We start from the raw sequence: 19,507 nt of genomic DNA, 5'->3' as shown, positions 1-19,507 counted from the left end.
TACTTAGAAGTTACTTCATTTTACATGAGAGTGTTCACGCGTCTTGACTGCCACTGATTGAGTAACCTTGCTGGTTCTGGTATGCCTCTTTTTCATGTCCCAGCAACTTATTTTTCTCTCTGATATAATGTTGGCTCTGGTGTTGTATTGTGATATAATGCATTGGAAGATTTGGCATGAAGAAACTAGTGATGGAATAAGTTGGCTTCTTTGTTGAAAGCTTTTGATTGTTGTTTTGGTCCTTGAGCGTTGCTGAATTTTTCTCCAATTTAGTTAGTGTTGAATGTCATTCCAACACAGTACAATCCTTTTTCCTACTAGTGCACCTTTGATAATTGGTTATGGATTAGTGGATATGATTTGCTACTTTGTTGGTCTTCATAGTTTGGAGTGGTTTGCTTTCTGAAGCTTGTGATTTGGACTATTATCTACTTCTGGTTTGCCCATTATTGTGAGAATTGAAGACTATTTTTGGATTTGGTTTAGCTTCATTATTGGAAGAATTGGTTTTGGCCTATGGTTTGAATGCATCAACATGGATTTGTTTTCTATGGTTTGAAGACACATCACATGGCTATGCATCTCTATTGGTTTGCTTTTGTTTTTTCTTGTCTCGGCTCGGCATTGGGGGGCATCACTTTTTATCTTTGGAACCTTGGTCTTGTATATGACCTCCTTCCATTGTAGACTATGGCCCTTCCTTGCACTTCTTTTCTTGTCTTGTGCTTCTATCTTGAGTGATTGAACACTCTTGATGGTTAAGCGTTGTGCCTTAATTGGCTTTGTTGATATTGGCTTCTACTGGATGGTGGTTAAGCGTTGCTTTGATGCTCCTTCCTTCAATTGGTTCAACCTTGAGTTGTGGTTGCTTCTTGTTGGATGAGCACTTGTTTGATATTTTCTTAGCCGATGTATTTCCGGCATCTTTTCTTGTATCTTCTCTTTTCAAGTTGGATGTGTTTTTGAACACCTTCCAACTTGAGGGGGACTATTAGAGATACATAGTTTAGTTACAAGTAGTATTAATCCTATTAGTATATATAGGTGTAACCTCCCCATAAGTGGGACAACTTTCTCATATTGTAATATTCATTTTACATCAATACAAAGAGCTTTTCTATATTTCTCTCTTTCCTTCCATGGATGCCATGTTTCCTAACACTATGCGTTAATAATATTTTGCTGATTCAGGAAAAAAATTCACATTGATCTCAACAAAAGACATATCATATCCAACCACAAATTATACTATGAGTCACAAACTTTATAAATATTAAATTTGATCATTTCACTGACAAGGATCATGCTTAGTTTTGTAGGCAGTAGGTACCATGCTTTGAGAACTTATCCAAGCACCATATGTTAGCATCCTCCTCCCTCATATAGCTTTAATAGCCATGATGATTTAGCTTCAAAACGATTCACATATATTTTGTAGGAACAACATATCAGGCAAATATAATGGTGTAGCTAAGCTAAAATCCTTTCGAAAAGAGGATATTGGATGACAGAAGCCCTTGGAATTAACCTATTCGCAATGTTGAATCTGAAAAGATCGGGTGCTTCAAGGAGCACTAAAGGATTCCAACCAAGTTGTTCCATCCAAAAACGCATCACCACATTCAGTTTGTCCAGAGACCATAGCATAAATTTAGGTTGTCTTTTAAATACATGCAAAATTTTAATAAAGAACTTGTAGTATAAATTAAACCGCAAATGCTCGAAATTAAAGTCCTGTACAAATCAAACAAAAATTTAACATTTGATTTCATGTGAGCATCTATTTAATCAGGACAGTAACTTCAGAGGCAGGGATAATGTATTTTTGAAGGCTTGAATTTGGGAAATGGGGGTTTCTAATCACAGTGTCGACTATGTCTTTTAGAATGAGTGATCTGAATTTTTTCCAACAAATAGAATATACGTGGTATCTGAATTGATGTTTCAGAGAAAAAGAAATTTACAATGTACAAAATTTGCTCCACAAATTACAATAGTTGTAAAAGATAAGCTTCAATGTAATTTTTTGTACTACAAATTGCAATAGTTGCAAAAGGTAAGGTTCAATGTCATTTTCTAGTGTTTCAATTCATCGGAAACCAAAAGGCTTCACTTAACCGTGATATGTGGTGGAACACTTATTACAATTGATAAATTCTTCTTCTCCTTCCCATCCTTCACTAACTAAACAAACAAAGTCATGTATGGAAGCTTCAACATAATTTTCTAGTGTTAAAATTAATCGGAAAAACAAAAGACTTCCCTTAAGTTCCAATGCCTGAAAATAATAATTAATTATGTGCATATAGGCACAAGATCGGTGATATGTGGAGGGACACTTATTACAGTTGATAAATTCTCCACAAGCTAAACAAACAACGTTATTTTTGGATGAGGTACATGAATTGCAATCAGATCACCCGAATGTGTTTGTTTGGTTTCATATGATTACTAACTTTTTTTCTTGCCCAGGTCCCTTCATCGATGGTCTTGCAACATCTGCCAATCAAGCTGTAGAAAAAGAAAAGAAAAAATACAATTAAAAAAATAAAATAATTGATTCCAAACTAACAGATCCATCAAAATACCTTCATTATCATGTTTGTATTTTCTTTTTTACTTTTGATATTTTATTTTGGTTTATTTTGTATCTAATATTTTGTTTTTCTGATATACAGTTCCAAAACAACTATTTACCAATTAACATTCACGATTTAAATTAAAAAAAAAAAATACAGACAATGGAGATTGAGATGCAAACTCACAAACGCCACACATCATCTTGTTTTTCACCGTCAGAAAAACATATCTGCATAACTCTTGACTTGAAGAGAATGGGACTTGATGTTTTAATCAAAGAAATCACACTTGTTACAATAATAGAAAAGATATAACTTGTGATAGACCAAATAGAACATATGGTAGATGATGGCGAAGAAATAAAAAGCATCTTCAACACACTGAGCTTCAAAGTGTTTCCTGGAGGAAGAGAGATTTCAGATCTAGTTTTAGCATAAATTAAAAGAAATAAAAATAATAAATGGCACAAATGAATGAAAAGTGTGAAATCATAAGCGATAAGGTATATACCTGAAGCATGTATTTGATTACATTGAATTTTTGCTAAAAGTAAGTAAGGAGCAGTTGCAATGGTGCTGGGGTTTTAAAAATTAGGTTTAGAAAATGTTTGTGTAGCAGCTGCGGCAACAATATTGTATATATATAGCAAATGAGGAGGTGGTGGGGATTTGGAATAAAGGGTTTGCTTTGGTGGCCATTTGTAATTGGTGCTTCATTTTGGTTATTTTGGTTGTTTAATATTTATTTGATGAAAATTATTAATTTCTGTATTGATTAATATATATTTATAAAAGTGGTCCCGTGAGCATAGCTCAGTTAGCAGGGACAAGCATTATAATATGCAGGGGCTGAGGTTCGAACCCCGGACACCACACTTATTCACTTTAAAAAGTGAATTCTAGTCACTAGGCTATTTGACCAAAAAAAAAAGTGAAAGGTTGATCAATTTAAAAGTGACACGACCCATAAACCGAATGTTTTGGTTTAAGATGTTGTGTCTCTCCCTTTTATGTGATTGTTTTAACTCAATTTAGACTATCATCCGGGCTCGTCCATTACCAAACAAATATAAACAAAATAAATAAACTACAACCAAACCAATGCATTGGTCTTAGAGGTGAGATATTTGAACCCATTAAGTAAAGTTGAGTTCCATTGGATGGAGATTAATTGGTGTTTTATTTTATTTATTTCATGAAATTTTATAATTTCTACATTAATGAATACATTTAAAAAAAAATTGTCACAAAAAAAATATATTTTGTAATGTAAAATGTGTTTAAGAGGTGTGTTAAATTGGTGGAACGAGATCTCATTATTGCGAACAAGGAAACTAGAGTATACATATTGGTTCTATGATGGTATCTTCAAAAAGGTTATAGATGGCTAGTATACATATTTTTGGAATGATAACTGATTTTTTGTAATTCTTTTCCCCGAACTGTTTTAGATTTTTGTCCTGAAAGAAACCAAAGTTATTGATATACTGTGAAAGAGGGGTCGGATCGTAGGCAGAGGAATGATCTTTTAATGTGGGAGCTTATGCTTTTGGGTGATCTACTCCGACCTTTAGAGAGTCCTATCATCTCTAAATGTGTAGATTTTATGCGGGAGCTTATTCACTGAAGTCAGCTTATAGGTTTCTTCATAGTTGAGCTAGGGAGGTTGATGGGTGATCAAGAGATATTGCGCAACACACTATAATCTCTTTTCTTTAAGGATTATAGTTAATTATGTGGTATCTCTTTTGTTTTGTGTAATGAGCATATTTAGTCAGCTTCTCACCTTTTTATAGACGGTTATTTTCAAAGTCAGAAATGGTATCATGTTCTTAGGTGGTTAGCGGTCGAAGTCTTGTTTACCTTCAAATTTATTGAGTCTCTTTAGAATTCAGTTAAACTCGGGTGGTGGGTAAAATGAGAGGTTAGGTTTCTTTCTAGTCTAGAAAAATATTGTGTGCTCCTTGAGGAGATCCCCAAATGGTCTCATATTTTGTGGGCAAGAGAAATATTCCTTGTATGAGTGGGATTATGAAAGCATTCTGTGTCAATTGTTAACATCATACATAGAAGATCCCTTCTTGACATTTGCACTCCTAAAAGCTTCAGTGATGGACAAGATCCTGGATATCTCTTCGTTTATGATGTCAGTCCTCACTTCTTGTTTTCATCAAATTGTTTTTATTTAATTTATAATCTTTTGGATCACACATCTAGTGGAAATTCGGATGTTGGAATTAAGCAAATCATGTCATTGATTATGTTGGTATTTCCCTAAATCCCCAGCTGAATAAAGTTGAATTGCATAAAATCGTGTATCCTAATTAAAGACCTAAACAACTCAATTGCTTTAACCCTTCTTCTTGACATTAATCAGAGAGAGTGAAAATCAGCGATGGAGCTGCAATGGGGAAAACCGATAATCAATGATTCATGAGAGGGACAAAGTGGAATTAATGCATTCTTTTTCTTCTTCCTTTCAAATTGATTTTCCTCCTTTTCTATCGTTGTTCTTCTTCTATTCGTCATTTTCTCTTCTCTGAAGGTATTGTTTCTCTTTTCATCTCTTTTTTGCTTTTTGTTTGTAAGGTATTTAATGATTTAGTTATTTTTTACTCTTTTCATGACTTTTTGTTATCATTCGCCATTTTTTGTTACATACAACCATGGTTTTATTGTCAAGTTTTTTGTTATTTTATCATCCATCAAGGTATTACTATGTTTCTCTTTTCTTCTATCTCTTTTCTTGTGCAAAATACCCCTACATGTTCTCATAAAAGATGTTGACTATATCCATTGAATCTATTAGCAATCTACTTTATTATTTCTCCTCCTTTTCTTGCAACAAGAATCATGTAAAGGCCTGACTATTAACTATATGGAGCACAGCCATTTGGAATATTTGGAAGGCTAGAAATAAAATTAATTTCTCAAGTAAGATATTGGTGCGTAGTGGAGGAAATTGTAGATGCTATTAAACTCACATCTTGGATGTTGTTTCTAGCTAGGAAGAAAGGGGGTCTTTGTATGTACTTAGAAAGTTTCTCGTATACTTTTTTGATCCCTAATTCATAGTTTGGCTGATTAAAGTTTGGTGGGTCGTGTACCCCTCGTATTTATACATGGTATGTGTTTATTACTAATTTGACTTCTCCCATTTGTGATTTTAGTTACGGACTGCTTTCTGTCTACGGTCAGAATAATGGTACTTTATTTAAATGATATCCAATCAAGGAACTCCCATTATGATTAGATTATGTTCAACTACATCAATATAACACTAAAATCCCCCTTTCTCCACAGATTCAGTATTAGAGTAATCTATATCCTTTTTGTATAATAAACATACAACAGATTCCATTTGCTTTTCTTGTCACTGGTGATATGCTTTCGCCATCTATAATTGTTTCTTTATGGAGTTACGAAGCCACACTTCATTTTCACATGTTTTGCAATAACCGCAAAATTCACAACTAGTACTATTTTGTGCTTGTTTCTTGAGATAATTATAGTTTTATGAATAATATCTTATGTAGTTTGTTGGTGGAAAAATTCGCTAGTTGTTTCTTACCAATTAATTTGAGAAAAAATCCATTGAAAATATGTACTAATTGTGAACTTGTGCAACTCTCAGGGAATTTCTACTTGCCATGTTAATTGTGGTGAAGTGTGGGAAACAACAATTATAGCAAGAAATTAGAGAAAAATAGAGAATACTCCTTCTGTTGGTTAAGATATTCTCTTAATATTATCGTTAATTTGGTTTTGATAGTCTGTAAGATTCCATGTTCGATTTGGAAAAGGAAGCAAAGTTAGAACTTGAGGCTTATCCGTTGCTAGATGGACTGACATTGAAGATCAGTACTCTAAATTTTAAACGTGTTTGTCGATTGAAAAGCAGACTTGTTTCCCTGACTATGAGAGTTCCGAAAGTAATGTTCGTTTTATGGTTATTCTTTTTTCACTGTTAGGAATGACAATTGATAGGTACCATATTACCTGAGTTAATATTCTCAATGAAATGTACCTTATCGAGAAGAAAAGATGGATGGGATTTTCATTTTATGGAGATCAGTTTCGGGTTGGATATAGACCAGTTGATGGCACATCCATCTTTTATCCAGTCTCTCCCGTTTCACCACCGGCCACCTGATTCTCGGAGGCTTGAGAGGAGCTTGAGCATTGCTAGGAACAGACACGAGCGCACGACGAGTTCTGAATGTAATATAGAACTTATATACGAATTTGAAATGTTAGAACATACTTTATTTTCATTGACATCATTCTAACCAAGCTGACATCGGTAAACACACACACTGTTATCGACATCAACACTTTTCTTTCCAACTTCACTGCAGTTTATCAATCATCGTTTTCCCTTTCTTGCTACATTTAAAAGAATACATCGATGACACAGAAGATTTCATCAACATTCAGCTGGTGTCTTCTGTTTAACTTTTTTCTCATATCAGTCACCAAATGTTATACTATTGTTTGTTTGCGTACAAGGTATAACTGATCAAACAAGAATGAACTTGTCATCAGATTTATTCACACAAGAGACAATGTTATCAGTAAGATTGGGTTTGGCGTGCCATGCGATATTGCTCTCCCATTTCAAACCAGGTTCCATATTGCTATAACCAATGCAATATTGACCTCTATTCATAACATTCTCATTTTTGTGCTTTGTAATAATAAGCTCGGTGTATATAGCCAAACATAAAGCTATAGTGCCAAATATATGAGGTGCGAAATACCCCTACATGTTCTGATAAAAGATATTGTCTCTCAAACGTATTTTATAAAATGTGCTAAACTAAAATCCATTCGTACAGATTTACTCTATTTTCGGTTAAATACCTTTTTCATGGAAGCTGTTTTAAAATATTTGTGTCTAAACTGCTTTTGATTTGAATTTTTTTTTTAACTTACATTCAATGAGGTTATATTTTAGATGTTATTATGTCTTCAACCCATTTAGGGCTAAATACCTATTTTATGCAACCGCTCTTAGATTATGTTTGTCTGAAACGTATTAAATTTGTAATTTTTTTTCTTTAGCTAACATGCAATGAAGTTACGAAGTTTGTTTCATGAGGTTGAGACATACTTTAGCCCACTATGTCTTTCATTAATCACATTATTTCTCCGCCTCTTCTTGCAACAAGAATCTTTGTAAAGTCCTGACTTTTATCTGGCTTGCAATCGTTGGAGATATTTAGGGGGCTAGCAATGGATTGATTTTTTTGAAATAAGATGCAAGCGGTGGAGGAAATCGTAGGTGCTATTATGTTTATTACTATTTGTACTTTTCTCATTTTGATCTAATAATTTTTGTTTTGCAAATAAAAAATTATGATTGTTAAAAATCTTTTGGAAATTTTATAACAGATTGAAACATGCACAGATAGTATGCTAAGAATCTAGCTTATTTAACTTTGTGATTGATGCGATACATAACATGACAGATGAATGGTGTTTTATAGTAACCCAGAGAAATCATTGAAATTGAGTTAGAGAAAACAAGAAGGCGACAATGAGATAAAGAACAAATCAATCTCAAAGATAGTAAACTTATATAATGATATAAGGTAGATAGTATGAAATTTTGTCATTCAATATGGAGTTATGTTTTCTTCCAACTTTTATGCACGCAAAACATATTAATTGTGGTGAAAATTTTCCTTTACACAACCAAGAGGATTCATATTGAAATTTTTTGCTTTTAACTTCAGCTCTTGTTGCTAAATCTGTTCATTTAATGAAATTCAATGAATAATAAACAAATATTAGACTTGCCTAAGAAGAGGAATATTCAGATTCACCTAATATTAAACTGCAAACCACACTCCTGTTCCATTTCCAAATCTGAATGAACAATTAATTCCTTTCAAGGTTGTCAGAAGAAAGGATAATAAAAACAAATTAGAGTAAAATGATATTTAGAAATGAGGAGTGCTATATAGCACGACACTTTTGTCGTGCAAAACAGACGAACACTTACAAACTGCTTATTTACAGATTTGTTTAATTATTTTAATATGTTAAGGAAAAAACAAATGAAAAATGTTCCAAATCTCATAACTAGTCCACCGCCAACCGCACATTAACTCTATTTGGTGTCGTCTTTTACACGGCAGTTGTCATTGCCTCCCACCGTCATTACTGTCATTATAAAGATTGAAATACCATAATAAATCTATATAACAATAGTTTCATCTAAGAAAGAGAGGGAGATAGATCAGAGCAATGAAGCTCAAAAAAGGTGAGAGGGTAAGAGATAGTGGCAAGGAAGCAGAGCACCGTTTCTGGAACAATTAAAAATTGAAAAGGAGGATATGAATTAAACAACTGGACAGTAGCTACAGATACTTTAAGAAAAATATGAATTAAACATCTGAATACTATCATTAAATATTTGATTCAAAACTGCCAAATAATCACAGTATCATACAATTCTATGATTCATTATTTGACAATTGCTTTACATATATTTTGAATGTTATGATCCTTACGGTTTAGATAAGACATTGTACAAAAGTATAGCAACATGCCACTTATTAATTAAAGTTACCTTTTAGTTAGTTATGAATTTTAGCACAAAACAAATTGCTTCTGATGAGTGACTTATCGCAACAGTGTATTAAGTTCTGATTCTTGTCTATCCATTTGATTTAAAACATATGGAACTAGAGATTGCTTTCTCTTGGAAACTTCTTATTGATCGTATCCCAACAAGAGGAACTCTTGCGTGCTGTAACGTGTTGCATCAGGATAGTCCTAGAGATTGTCCTCTTTGCCAAGGGCATGGGGAAAATCAATTCACCTTTCTTTGCATTGTAGTGTAGTGTTTTGGTTTGTGCAGTGGTTTAGGTTAACTATGCGCGTAACGATTTGGGTGCTTTTGAAAGTTAGGAACGAGAGAATTTTTATAAATTTTACAAAGGTGGTGGTAGAGGTCTTTGACAAGATTATGGGGGTTTCTTGGTGAAGGATTTTGATGAGATTGAAGGAACCTGTCCTTATTTTACGATTGGTTCTGGGATCCCGGTTATTGCGTCATGAGGTAGAGGGTGTGTCTTTTAGAGGTTCTTCTGTTTATTCCAGCTCTGCAGCTTCTGTATCTGCTGCTGCTGGTTTTGAATGTTCTCTGCTGCATTTCTGCTGATATTTTGTGGCTTCCCTAGGGTTTTTGGTACGCTCCAACACTGGTTTTTTATTTTTCTTCCAGTTCTGCTGATCCCTGTTATGTTGCGACTGTTTTTGTCAGTTTTGCTACTAGTTGACTTAAATGCTGCTTTGTGTTGTTGTGTATATTTATATCAGTTTAGCTGAGGCCGGCCATCTTATGGCTGTGTTGGTTTCAGTATGTCTCGCTTGTATATGGCGCCCGTTGTTTTGTATTTCATTAGTAGCTAGCTCTCTGCGTCTTGTACAAACTATGCGTTAATAATATTTTGCTGATTCAAAAAAAAAATCACATTTATCTCAACACAAGGTAATGTCCTTCGTAGTTATTTAAATAAAAGATTATATCATATCCAGCCACAAATTATAATATGAGTCACAAACTAGACAAATATTAAATTTAATCATTTTACATACATGGATGTAGCAGTAGCTTAGTTTTGTAGGCAGCAGTTTCCATGCTTTGAGAACTTATGCAAGTACCAGATGCTAGCATCCACCTCCCTCATATAGGTCAAAATGATTAACATATATTCGTCATCAGGAAGAACTTATCAGGCAAATGAAATGTTGGATAACAGATGACTTGGATTTAACCTATTCTCAATGCTGAATCTGAAAAGTTCGGGTGGTTCAAAGAGCACTAAAGGTTTCCAACCAAGTTGCTCCATCCAAAAATGCATCACCACATTCAGTTTGTCAAGAGAAAATAGTATAAATTTAGGCTGTCTTTTAAAAATATGCAAAAATTTAATATAGAATGTGCAGTATAAATTAAACGGTAAATGCATAAATGTCTAGTACAAATCAAGCAAAAATTTAACATTTGGTTTCATGCGAGCATCTATATAACCAGGACAGTAACTTCAGAAGCAGGGATAATGTGTTTTTGAAATGAGTGATCTGAATTTTATCTAATAAATTAAATATATGTGGTATCTGAATTGATGCTTTAGAGAAAAATAAATTTACAATGTACAAAATTTGTACTACAAATTACAATGTATGCAAAAAGTAAACTTCAATGTCATTTTCTAGTGTTACAATTCATCGGAAACCAAATGGCACCAAAAGGCTTCACTTAATTGAAAAACACAATTTCATTGCCTCAAAAAAAGACACTTATTACAATTATGTGCATATAGGCACAAGAACGGTGAAATGTTGAGGGACACTTATTTCAGTTGATAAATTCTCCTTCTCCTTCTCCACAAACTAAACAAACAATGTCTGGACAATATCTGATCAGCCAAATGTGTTTGTATGGTTTCATAAGATTATTAAAAAATAAATAAAACATTTCCACCTGGTCCCTTTATCTTTGACCTTGCAAGCTGCCATTCAAGACACGAGATCAGTGATAAGTGGAGGGACACTTATTACAGTTGATAAATTCTCCTTTCTCAATGGTCTTGCAAGCTGCCAATCAAGCTGTAAAAAAACCAAAAAAAAATTAAAAAATTAAAAAAATGATTCCAAACTAACAGATCAATCAAAATACCTTCATTATCATGTCGTATTTTCTTTTTTTACTTTTTATATTTTGTTTTTCATTGATATACAGTTCCAAAACGACTATTTACTAATTAATATACACGATTTAAATAAAAACCACGCCGTAGTGAGAGAAACTCCCAACTTCTCTCTAAGTTTTCCTTCTCTTTCCCTCATCGAGGAGGGGTGGTTTAGGTCATTTTTTGACCTAAAATCACCCCTCTGCATCTTTTTTTTCCATTTCTTTTGAATGATCTTTTAATGTAGCACATAGAAATGATTGAAATTGAGGTAAGAAACAAATCCATCAAAAGATAGTAAAATTATAGAAGGTAGAAGTTATGAATTTTTTTCATTCAATATGTAGTTCACTTTTTCTCTTTTCCTACTTTTATGCTGGAAAATCATGCCAATTGTGGTGCTAAATATTGCAAATATTTATGTGATAAACACTATATTGTAAACAATTTAAACATCAAGATGATCGAGTTCAGGATCATATATTCAGGATCATCGATGATGCCTAATATATGATGGGGAATTGAACAACGTTCAGATTCCTGTACCTTATTGGTGACAATGTCAAGGCCTTTATAGACTTGAATTTTGTCTGAATTGATGATCTCTGATGGGAATTGAGTTCCTAATTTAATGGAAAGTTTAGTCTTCCTAGTTCCTGTTGCACCCAATATAAACAAAACCTTCTTCTTTTCTGTTAAGGTTGAGGTAGTCAAAGCCATGGGGTTTTTTAGATGTAAAATCTGAAGAAAGAACAACACATAAAACGTAATTAAAATCAGTAAATTTAAAATAAACTCAAACTATTGAATCATAATGAATTATTTCTATGAATCTACTAAGTAAGGGAGTGAGTTATACCAAGAAGAGGTTTGATATATATAATATGTGAGAGAACTTGTTCTCTGTATTTTTTGTTGTTTTGATGAGTGAAGTCAGTGGCGGAGCTAGGAAAAAAGTCTTGGGTGGGCCATAAATAGTGATGGAGCTTAATTTTCTTACAATTACATTTTATCATTAGTTAGTTTGAATGACTACAAATTTGTTTTTTGTTGAACATAATTCAAATCAATATTTTAAAATCTCAACCGTTTACCAACCCAAATAAAGTACAAGATAACTGATCGAGCAACTAGGTCATTGAACCTAACGACTGAATTAAATGACCCGATTTCAATAAACAGATGTATAAGTGTTAAATCGAATTGAATCAAACGACTGAGTAAAAACAAAGTTAAAATAAAACTCATGACATATATAATAATGTAAAAAAGATCATTACATAAGAAAATATACTTATAATCAAGTACAATAATAAAATATATCTTAATTTAATAAAGAATATAGTATTTTTTTACCTAAAAAAATAGTGTTTATACAATTAAATATTTTTATGATATCATGTTCTTTTAAGGATATTTTAACATTTATATTATATGTTATGCGTTATAAAAGATAGTTGAGGTCCTCTTTTGTATAAAAAATATGTTATGTGGTTTAAAAGACAATTTTTTTTCATAAAAAAAAGAGTTGAAGTCCCCTTTGTATAAAAAAAAAAGAGTAAAGAGACAATTGTACCCAAAAATAGGAGTAAGGAAGGAAAGATTATTTATTTATTATTTTTACTTTGAAAATAATTTCATAAACGAAAGTCTGACAATAAATCAAATGCCAAGACTGCAGAAATACAAGGCGGAGTTTCTTCGACCCATATACAATCTAAATCCTTAAGAGCATATTTAGCTAAATAATGAGCAGCTTGGTTGGCTTCACGCCTAACATGCAAAAAATTTAAACTACGAAAACTACCCTTAAAACTAATGCAATCTCGAATAATAGAGCCAACATAATTGGAAGATTGTTGGTGAGTATTCAACGCTGAAACCACATTAGAAGCATCTGATTCTGCTATAAGATTCAGAAAAGACACGTCTTTTGCAAATTCCAAACCCTTCCGCATAGCTAAGGCTTCTGAAACCTCTGAATCTGGTAATGAAAAAACTTGCCAAGAACTAGCACCAACCACAACACCTTCATTATCTCTCACCACAACACCAATACCCCACTTATCACCCTCAATCGGACCTGCTGCGTCAACATTAAGCTTATAGAAACCACTAAAAGGAGGTGTCCAATGAACATCAGATATTGGCAAAGTTGGACCTCCACTTAGTGTCTCCACCAACATCGTACTAGCACTCTTAAAATTCACAATAGATCTTTGTGCCTTTTGAATAGTGGCAGCCACATCAACATTAGTCCCCTCAAAATATTTCTTATTTCTAGCACACCATATCTCATAACACAATGCCAGAAAATGGACTATAATATCCTCATCGACATCAATAATATTTTCCTCTAGCCACTTATGAAAAGGAACATAGTTGGAATCATGCGAATTAAATACCACACCTAAAGAGGAAGCAAACCATATCTGCTTTGACCAATGACACTCCATAAAGAGATGTGAAATTGTCTCATTATGTTCCCCACAAAGAACACACAATGGATCGCTACTTATTCCTCTTTTAAACAGATCATTTTTTACAGGTAGTTTTTCATGTAGAATCCTCTAAGAAAGGTGGATGTGTCTTGGACTACTTTTTATTTTCCATAATTCTTTCCACACTTGGTGATTATTGTCCTGCATTGAGCTATGCAAGCCATCTGCTTCACGCCTTGCCTTTAAGAAATGGTATGAACTCTTCACAGAAAAAGTAGCTGACCGTGGAGCACCCCACACAAATTCATCTTGCAATTGAGAGAAAGACATTGGCAATTGAAGAATTTGTTGAGCCTTGAAAGGGAGAAAAATTTCATTAATTAAAGCAGCATTCCAATATCGAATATCATGGTGAATGAGATCTGAGACAAACATAATATCACAATTAAGGGGCTTAGGGGACCAAATCTTGTGTCCATTTTGATAAGGAAGCCAATTATCCTCCCATACATTAATTAGACGACTGTCTCCTACTCTCCAAATACCAGCTTTCTCAATAACATCCACTCGTGCATGCAAAATACTTCTCCAAGTATAACTTGGGCAGTAACCAGTTGAAGCTTTCAAGAAATTGCTTCGAGGAAAATACCTTGCTTTCAAACATTGTGAAATTAATAATTCTTCGTGGTGCATAATACGGCAACCTTGTTTAGACAACATTGCAAGGTTAAACTCATGAAATGTTCGAAATTCCTATTCCACCTTTCTTTTTTTCCTTACATAATGTCTCCCATTTAATCCAATGAATTTTACGTTCACCTTGTTTCCTACCCCCACCAGAACTTACTAATCATACTTTCAATATGCTCACATAAACCCATCGGAAGTAGAAAACAACTCATCACATACATAGGAATAGCTTGAACCACTGATTTGATCAAAACTTCTCTCCCAGCAGTTGATAGAAATTTCTCTTTCCAACCTTTCAGCTTCTTCCACACCCTATCTTGGACAAAATTGAAAACCTGTTTCTTAGACCTACCAACAAAAGCAGGCAGCCCCAGATACTTCGAATGACACTCAACAGCCTTAATTTGCATCCAACCTTGGAACAAAATTTTACGATCATCAGGTACATTTCGGTTAAAAGAGATTTCAGATTTGTCCAAATTAATAAGTTGACCAGAAGCAGATTGGTAAGTATTAAGAATTTCTTGAATGGTCTGAGAGTCTTGAAAAGAATCCCTACTTAAAATGAGGCTATCATCTGCAAAAAATAAATGATTAATTTTTGGAGATCCTCTAGCAATTTGAATTCCATGAAGGCCCTTTTCTGCTTGTGCCTTATTTAAATGCCCAGAAAAAACCTCAACACATAAGATAAATAGGTAAGGAGATAAAGGGTCCCCTTGGCGGTGACCTCGTTGAGGATAAAACTTCTGACAAGGACTTCCGTTCAACAAAACAGAGAAAGAAATAGTGGAAATACGATTGAAAATCAAGTTCTGCCATTTATGAGAAAAACCCATAGACTGAAGCACCTCAATCAAAAAATTCCACTCGATACGATCATATGCCTTTGACATATCTAGCTTTAACGCCACACACCCCTTCTTGCCTTTTCTTTTTTTTTCCTCATATAATGAAAAGATTCAAAAGCTAGTAAGGCATTATCAGTAATTAAACGTCCCAACACAAAATCACTTTGGAATTTTCCAATGATATCTGGGAGAATCAATTTCAACCTATTTGCAATTGTCTTTGTAATTATTTTAAAAATGACATTGCAAAGAGAAATAGGTCGAAAATCACCTGGCACCTTCGGCTTCTTCTTTTTTGGAATAAGACAAATATATGTATAATTTATGGTGCTCGGATTTCCACCACCATTGAGAATCTTCAAAGCAAAAGAAGTCACATCCTTGCCAACTATACTCCAAAATTGATGATAAAATAAAGCAAGCATTCCGTCCGATCCCGGGGCAGCATGAGGCTTTAAATTTTTAGCCGCTAGGGACACCTCATTTTCTGTGAACTCAGCTTCCAAAATGTTACGTATAGCATCCGACAATCTATCTTTGACCACTTGCACTGCTTCAGTAATTCTTTCTGGGTGACTTGTAGAGAAAATATCTTGAAAAAAATTATTAAAAACTCTGGCAATATCTTCCTCATCATCAAAATTTTTCCCCATGATCGTCACATATAGATTCCACCCAATTTCTAGATTTTCTCTGAGAAGCTTTTTGATGAATTTTTTTTGTATTTTTGTCTCCATGCTTTAACCACAAAGCACGAGACCTCTGAGCCCACCAAATTTCTTCACTCTCCACCAAGTCATTCAATATAGCCTCAACTCGTCTAATTTCTGACATCACCCCCTCATGTTGGGTTTGCTTATTAAGATCATCCAATATCTTTTGAACAATTTTTATCTGATTAGGGACATCACCAAAACGATCCTTACTCCAGTTAGAAAGATCATTCACACATCAATTAATTTTGTCAGACATAGAATCCCCTGCCTCCTCCCAAGAACCTTTCACTGCTTCCAAAATTCCACTATCACGTAGCCAACATTCTTCAAAGCGTTGTAATTTAAGAACATTTTGTTTTTTCTTTGGCTTCCTAGAAGCAAGCCACAGCCACAAAGGTAGATGATCTGAAGCAAATCTCGTTAAATTCACCACTGGAGCCGAAGGATACAATGAGGACCAGGCTGATGTCACTACCATCCTATCAAGGTGTGCCTTGATATTAGACACACCATCTTGTCTATTATGCCAAGTAAATTTATCACCTTCAAAACTTAAGTCAGAAAGATTGTGATTTTGAAGAGTGTCTCTAAACATTGAAATCATATGAGAGCTTCCGAAATTCCCACCTTCCTTCTCATCCTGTGAAAGAATCAGATTAAAATCCCCCATGAGAAGCCACTTATCAGTACTTTCCACCAATGATAACTTGTCAATTAACTCGCAAGTTTTATGCTTCATTTGAGACTCCGGAAAACCACATACCTCAGTAGGCCTCCATTTCTCATCTCCATTCTCAATAGCAATTAAGATATCAATATGGTTAGAGGAAAGAGATAATACCTCCACTTCAACTCCTTCCTTCCAAAACATTGCAAGACCGCCAGCACGTCTATTACCTTCTCCTGAACAACTGACAGAAACAACACCCGATAAACCTTGAACATTCCGAAATTTGTTCATCTCAAAATCTTAAAAATTGAATAAAGGAGTTATGTTTTATTAAAAAAAGAAGGATTATTTTAAAAATTATGAATTATGCTTTTTTTTTATACAAAAGAAAATAAAAGAATAAATGGAAATAGCTTTGGCAGGAGTTGAACCTAGCACATAAGACTTGGCAAAAAGACACTTAACCACTACAACATGCTACACAATCATTATGATATTTCAAAACATAATATATATATATATATATATATATATATATATATATATATATATATATATATATATAATAAGAACTGTTTTTTGGGGGTGGGCCATTGCCCACCTTGGCCCAAGAGGGGCTCCACCTCTGAGTGAAGTTAACTCAACTATGCTATATAATGCTCCAGAGGAATAACTATTAGTTAATAAAAATTATAAGATAGGAAAAAGTTCAAGAAAACATTTGTTATATAGTAACAATTAAATATTAATTGATATTATAGTAAAAAGGATTCAAAAATAATATTATTATTTTTGGTCAAGAAGAAATAACATTATTTACCTGCTATAAATGTGATTATAAGCTTATATTTAATTATGTATACCAACTTTATATATATAATTTGATATCTTGCCTTTAAAAAATTGTGTTAAATTCAGTCAATGGTCCCTTATGCTTGGCCTTTTGAATTCAATTGTCCCACAAATGTCCTTTCTTTTGTAGCCAATCCAAGTTACAACCATAAAAGACCTTTTGATCCATGCTTTTGTGCCTTTTGAAGTGATATTTGGATGAACACATAACTTGATCAGGATGTTAGCTTGATTGCCAGATATGTGTTTAATAACCCTCACTCATTGTTTTAATTTTGTTTATCAACTTACAAAGAAATGTGTTAGATGTGGTTCGTGAATAAGTGTGTTATTGACTTGAATTGTGTGACATGAACTTTGTGCTTAGGACGCATTTCATATTTGCAGTGGATTTCCAGATTAGTCGGAAACTTCATACTTGCCCGCGCATTCACTTTGAACCATTCATCTGAAAAGTTTTCAAAACCTTTTGTACTTGTGTCTTGTCTTAAACTTGTTTAGTTTTCAATCTTTTGTTTGAGGACAAACAAAAAGTTAAGTTGGGGAGAGTTTAATAAGTGTCAGAAAGTAGTATTTCAAATGTATAATTAAGGCACTTTTGTTTTTGTTTCACAATTAATCTAGGGAAAAGCCGAGAGAAAAGTGATAATTGTCATATTACGCTTTATTTGTCTTACTCTACCCATTTGTGCAGGAAGTGAACTCCAGACACCAAGCAAAGTGGAAAAACAAAGAAAAAGAACAAAATCTTATCTCAAGAAAGTATCAAAGATCACTCGCCCCCAACTCGCAACGGCGAGAAGAAGGCGAGCAAAGTCAGTAAGTAACAGAGATCACTCGCCCCCAACTCGCAACGGCTAGGAAGATCGCAATGGCGAGTGGAAAGGCCAGTGGATGGTGAGCAACTCCAGAGAGCAAAGGTTCAGAGTTCGCCATGGCGAACAATCTACTCGCGAGGCCAGTTAGGGCGGCCAAAACTCCTCAGAGCTGACGTGGCGCAGAACCACTGGTGAAGAAAACTCAACTCGCCATGGTGAATGAAGTTACTCGCGAGGCGAATTGAGACAGATCATAAATTCTATAAAAGCCCACTTGATCATTTCATTTAGATCATATCATAGAATATCTTGTAATAGTCTTAGAGAGAGAAATAGGGCGAAATCTTGTGTTCTTCATAAAGTGAGAGTGATAGAAGGTGGGTTCTTCCATAGTTGTTGAGAAATCACGAGTTTGTAATGAATCCTCATCTTTCAATTCAATCTTGCAAAGTTACCATGACAATGAGTAGCTAAATATCCATTGTTGGAATTAGAGGTACTTGATCTTGTAATCTTTTGATCTTTGAATATATGATTCTAGCATTTGATTTGATATTGAGATTATTCTTGCACTTTATGCTTATGTTTGATTTAATTGCAATTGAAAAATACTTTTGAATCTAGGTTTAGAATAATCATCTGTCAATACATGAATTCTAGACATGGAATTTGTTATGAAATTGATCCTTAACATTGCAGTATATTGTAAAGAATATAAGAATAGAGAAAAAGAAACAAAGAGAGAACATAAGAATGTTTTGTATTACTTCACAAGTGTGTCTCTACAATACAATATGAGCTCTATTTATAGGACACAATACAAGCATATGGAAGGGTAATGGATAGTGGGAGTTACAAGCATGTGGAAGGGTAATGGATGGACATCCACTAATAGATAAATTCATAACATAATTGATGTTTTGATAATCACTTTTTGTATCTAAACTTCACGCTTTCGGATCGTTTGTTAGATTGAGACATCATCGAATAATCGATACGATCAAATATTGGATCGTTTAATAGTTTGAGAAATCAACGATTAAACGATACAATTGATTTCACAATATTATTTGGACACGAATGATATTGTCGAGGGATACATGAATATTTCGATTAAAAGCTAGAATCCATATATGTGGTCATTAGGTTACATGTGATGCTTGGTCAAGGAACTCTAATCCTAAC

At 33.8% G+C, this 19,507-nt stretch overlaps 2 protein-coding genes and 1 long non-coding RNA gene across 3 annotated transcripts; all 3 read right to left on the bottom strand.

The window, feature by feature from the left end:
* Positions 1-2,090: 2,090 nt before the first annotated feature.
* Positions 2,091-3,181, bottom strand: LOC146935887 (uncharacterized). The gene is made up of 3 exons (XR_015033116.1): positions 3,091-3,181; positions 2,766-2,979; positions 2,091-2,511 (listed from the first exon to the last, which is right to left on the bottom strand). It is a non-coding gene; the product is annotated as an uncharacterized LOC146935887 (long non-coding RNA).
* A 7,930-nt stretch (positions 3,182-11,111) lies between these two features.
* On the bottom strand, positions 11,112-15,311 carry LOC146935886 (uncharacterized). Its single transcript, XM_085749111.1, has 7 exons — positions 14,582-15,311; positions 14,236-14,429; positions 13,912-14,079; positions 13,022-13,716; positions 12,909-12,945; positions 11,831-12,025; positions 11,112-11,201 (listed from the first exon to the last, which is right to left on the bottom strand). Exons 1-7 carry the CDS (start codon positions 15,309-15,311, stop codon positions 11,112-11,114), a joined length of 2,109 nt encoding a protein of 702 aa, XP_085605237.1.
* A 906-nt stretch (positions 15,312-16,217) lies between these two features.
* LOC146935885 (uncharacterized) lies at positions 16,218-16,943 on the bottom strand. The gene has a single exon (XM_085749110.1). The coding sequence runs from the start codon at positions 16,941-16,943 to the stop codon at positions 16,218-16,220; it is 726 nt and encodes a 241-aa protein (XP_085605236.1).
* Positions 16,944-19,507: the final 2,564 nt, after the last annotated feature.

This window comes from Medicago sativa, chromosome 3, assembly GCF_051527215.1.
Source record: "Medicago sativa cultivar Bolivia chromosome 3, Bolivia_mono, whole genome shotgun sequence".
NCBI classification, from domain to species: Eukaryota; Viridiplantae; Streptophyta; class Magnoliopsida; order Fabales; family Fabaceae; genus Medicago; species Medicago sativa.
This window is presented reverse-complemented; position numbering and strand designations above follow the sequence as displayed.

What these genes read in the sequence shown, in the direction of transcription:
- LOC146935886 (XM_085749111.1), bottom strand. Translation starts at nt 15,311, where the DNA reads ATGTCAAAGGCATATGATCGTATCGAGTGGAATTTTTTGATTGAGGTG. An exon ending in TTTATGTGAGCATATTGAAA is followed by an intron (nt 14,430 to 14,581) that starts GTATGATTAGTA and finishes TGTCTAAACAAG; the next exon opens with GTTGCCGTATTATGCACCAC. An exon ending in TTTATGAAATTATTTTCAAA is followed by an intron (nt 12,026 to 12,908) that starts GTAAAAATAATA and finishes TTCTTTCTTCAG; the next exon opens with ATTTTACATCTAAAAAACCC.
- LOC146935885 (XM_085749110.1), bottom strand. Translation starts at nt 16,943, where the DNA reads ATGAACAAATTTCGGAATGTTCAAGGTTTATCGGGTGTTGTTTCTGTC.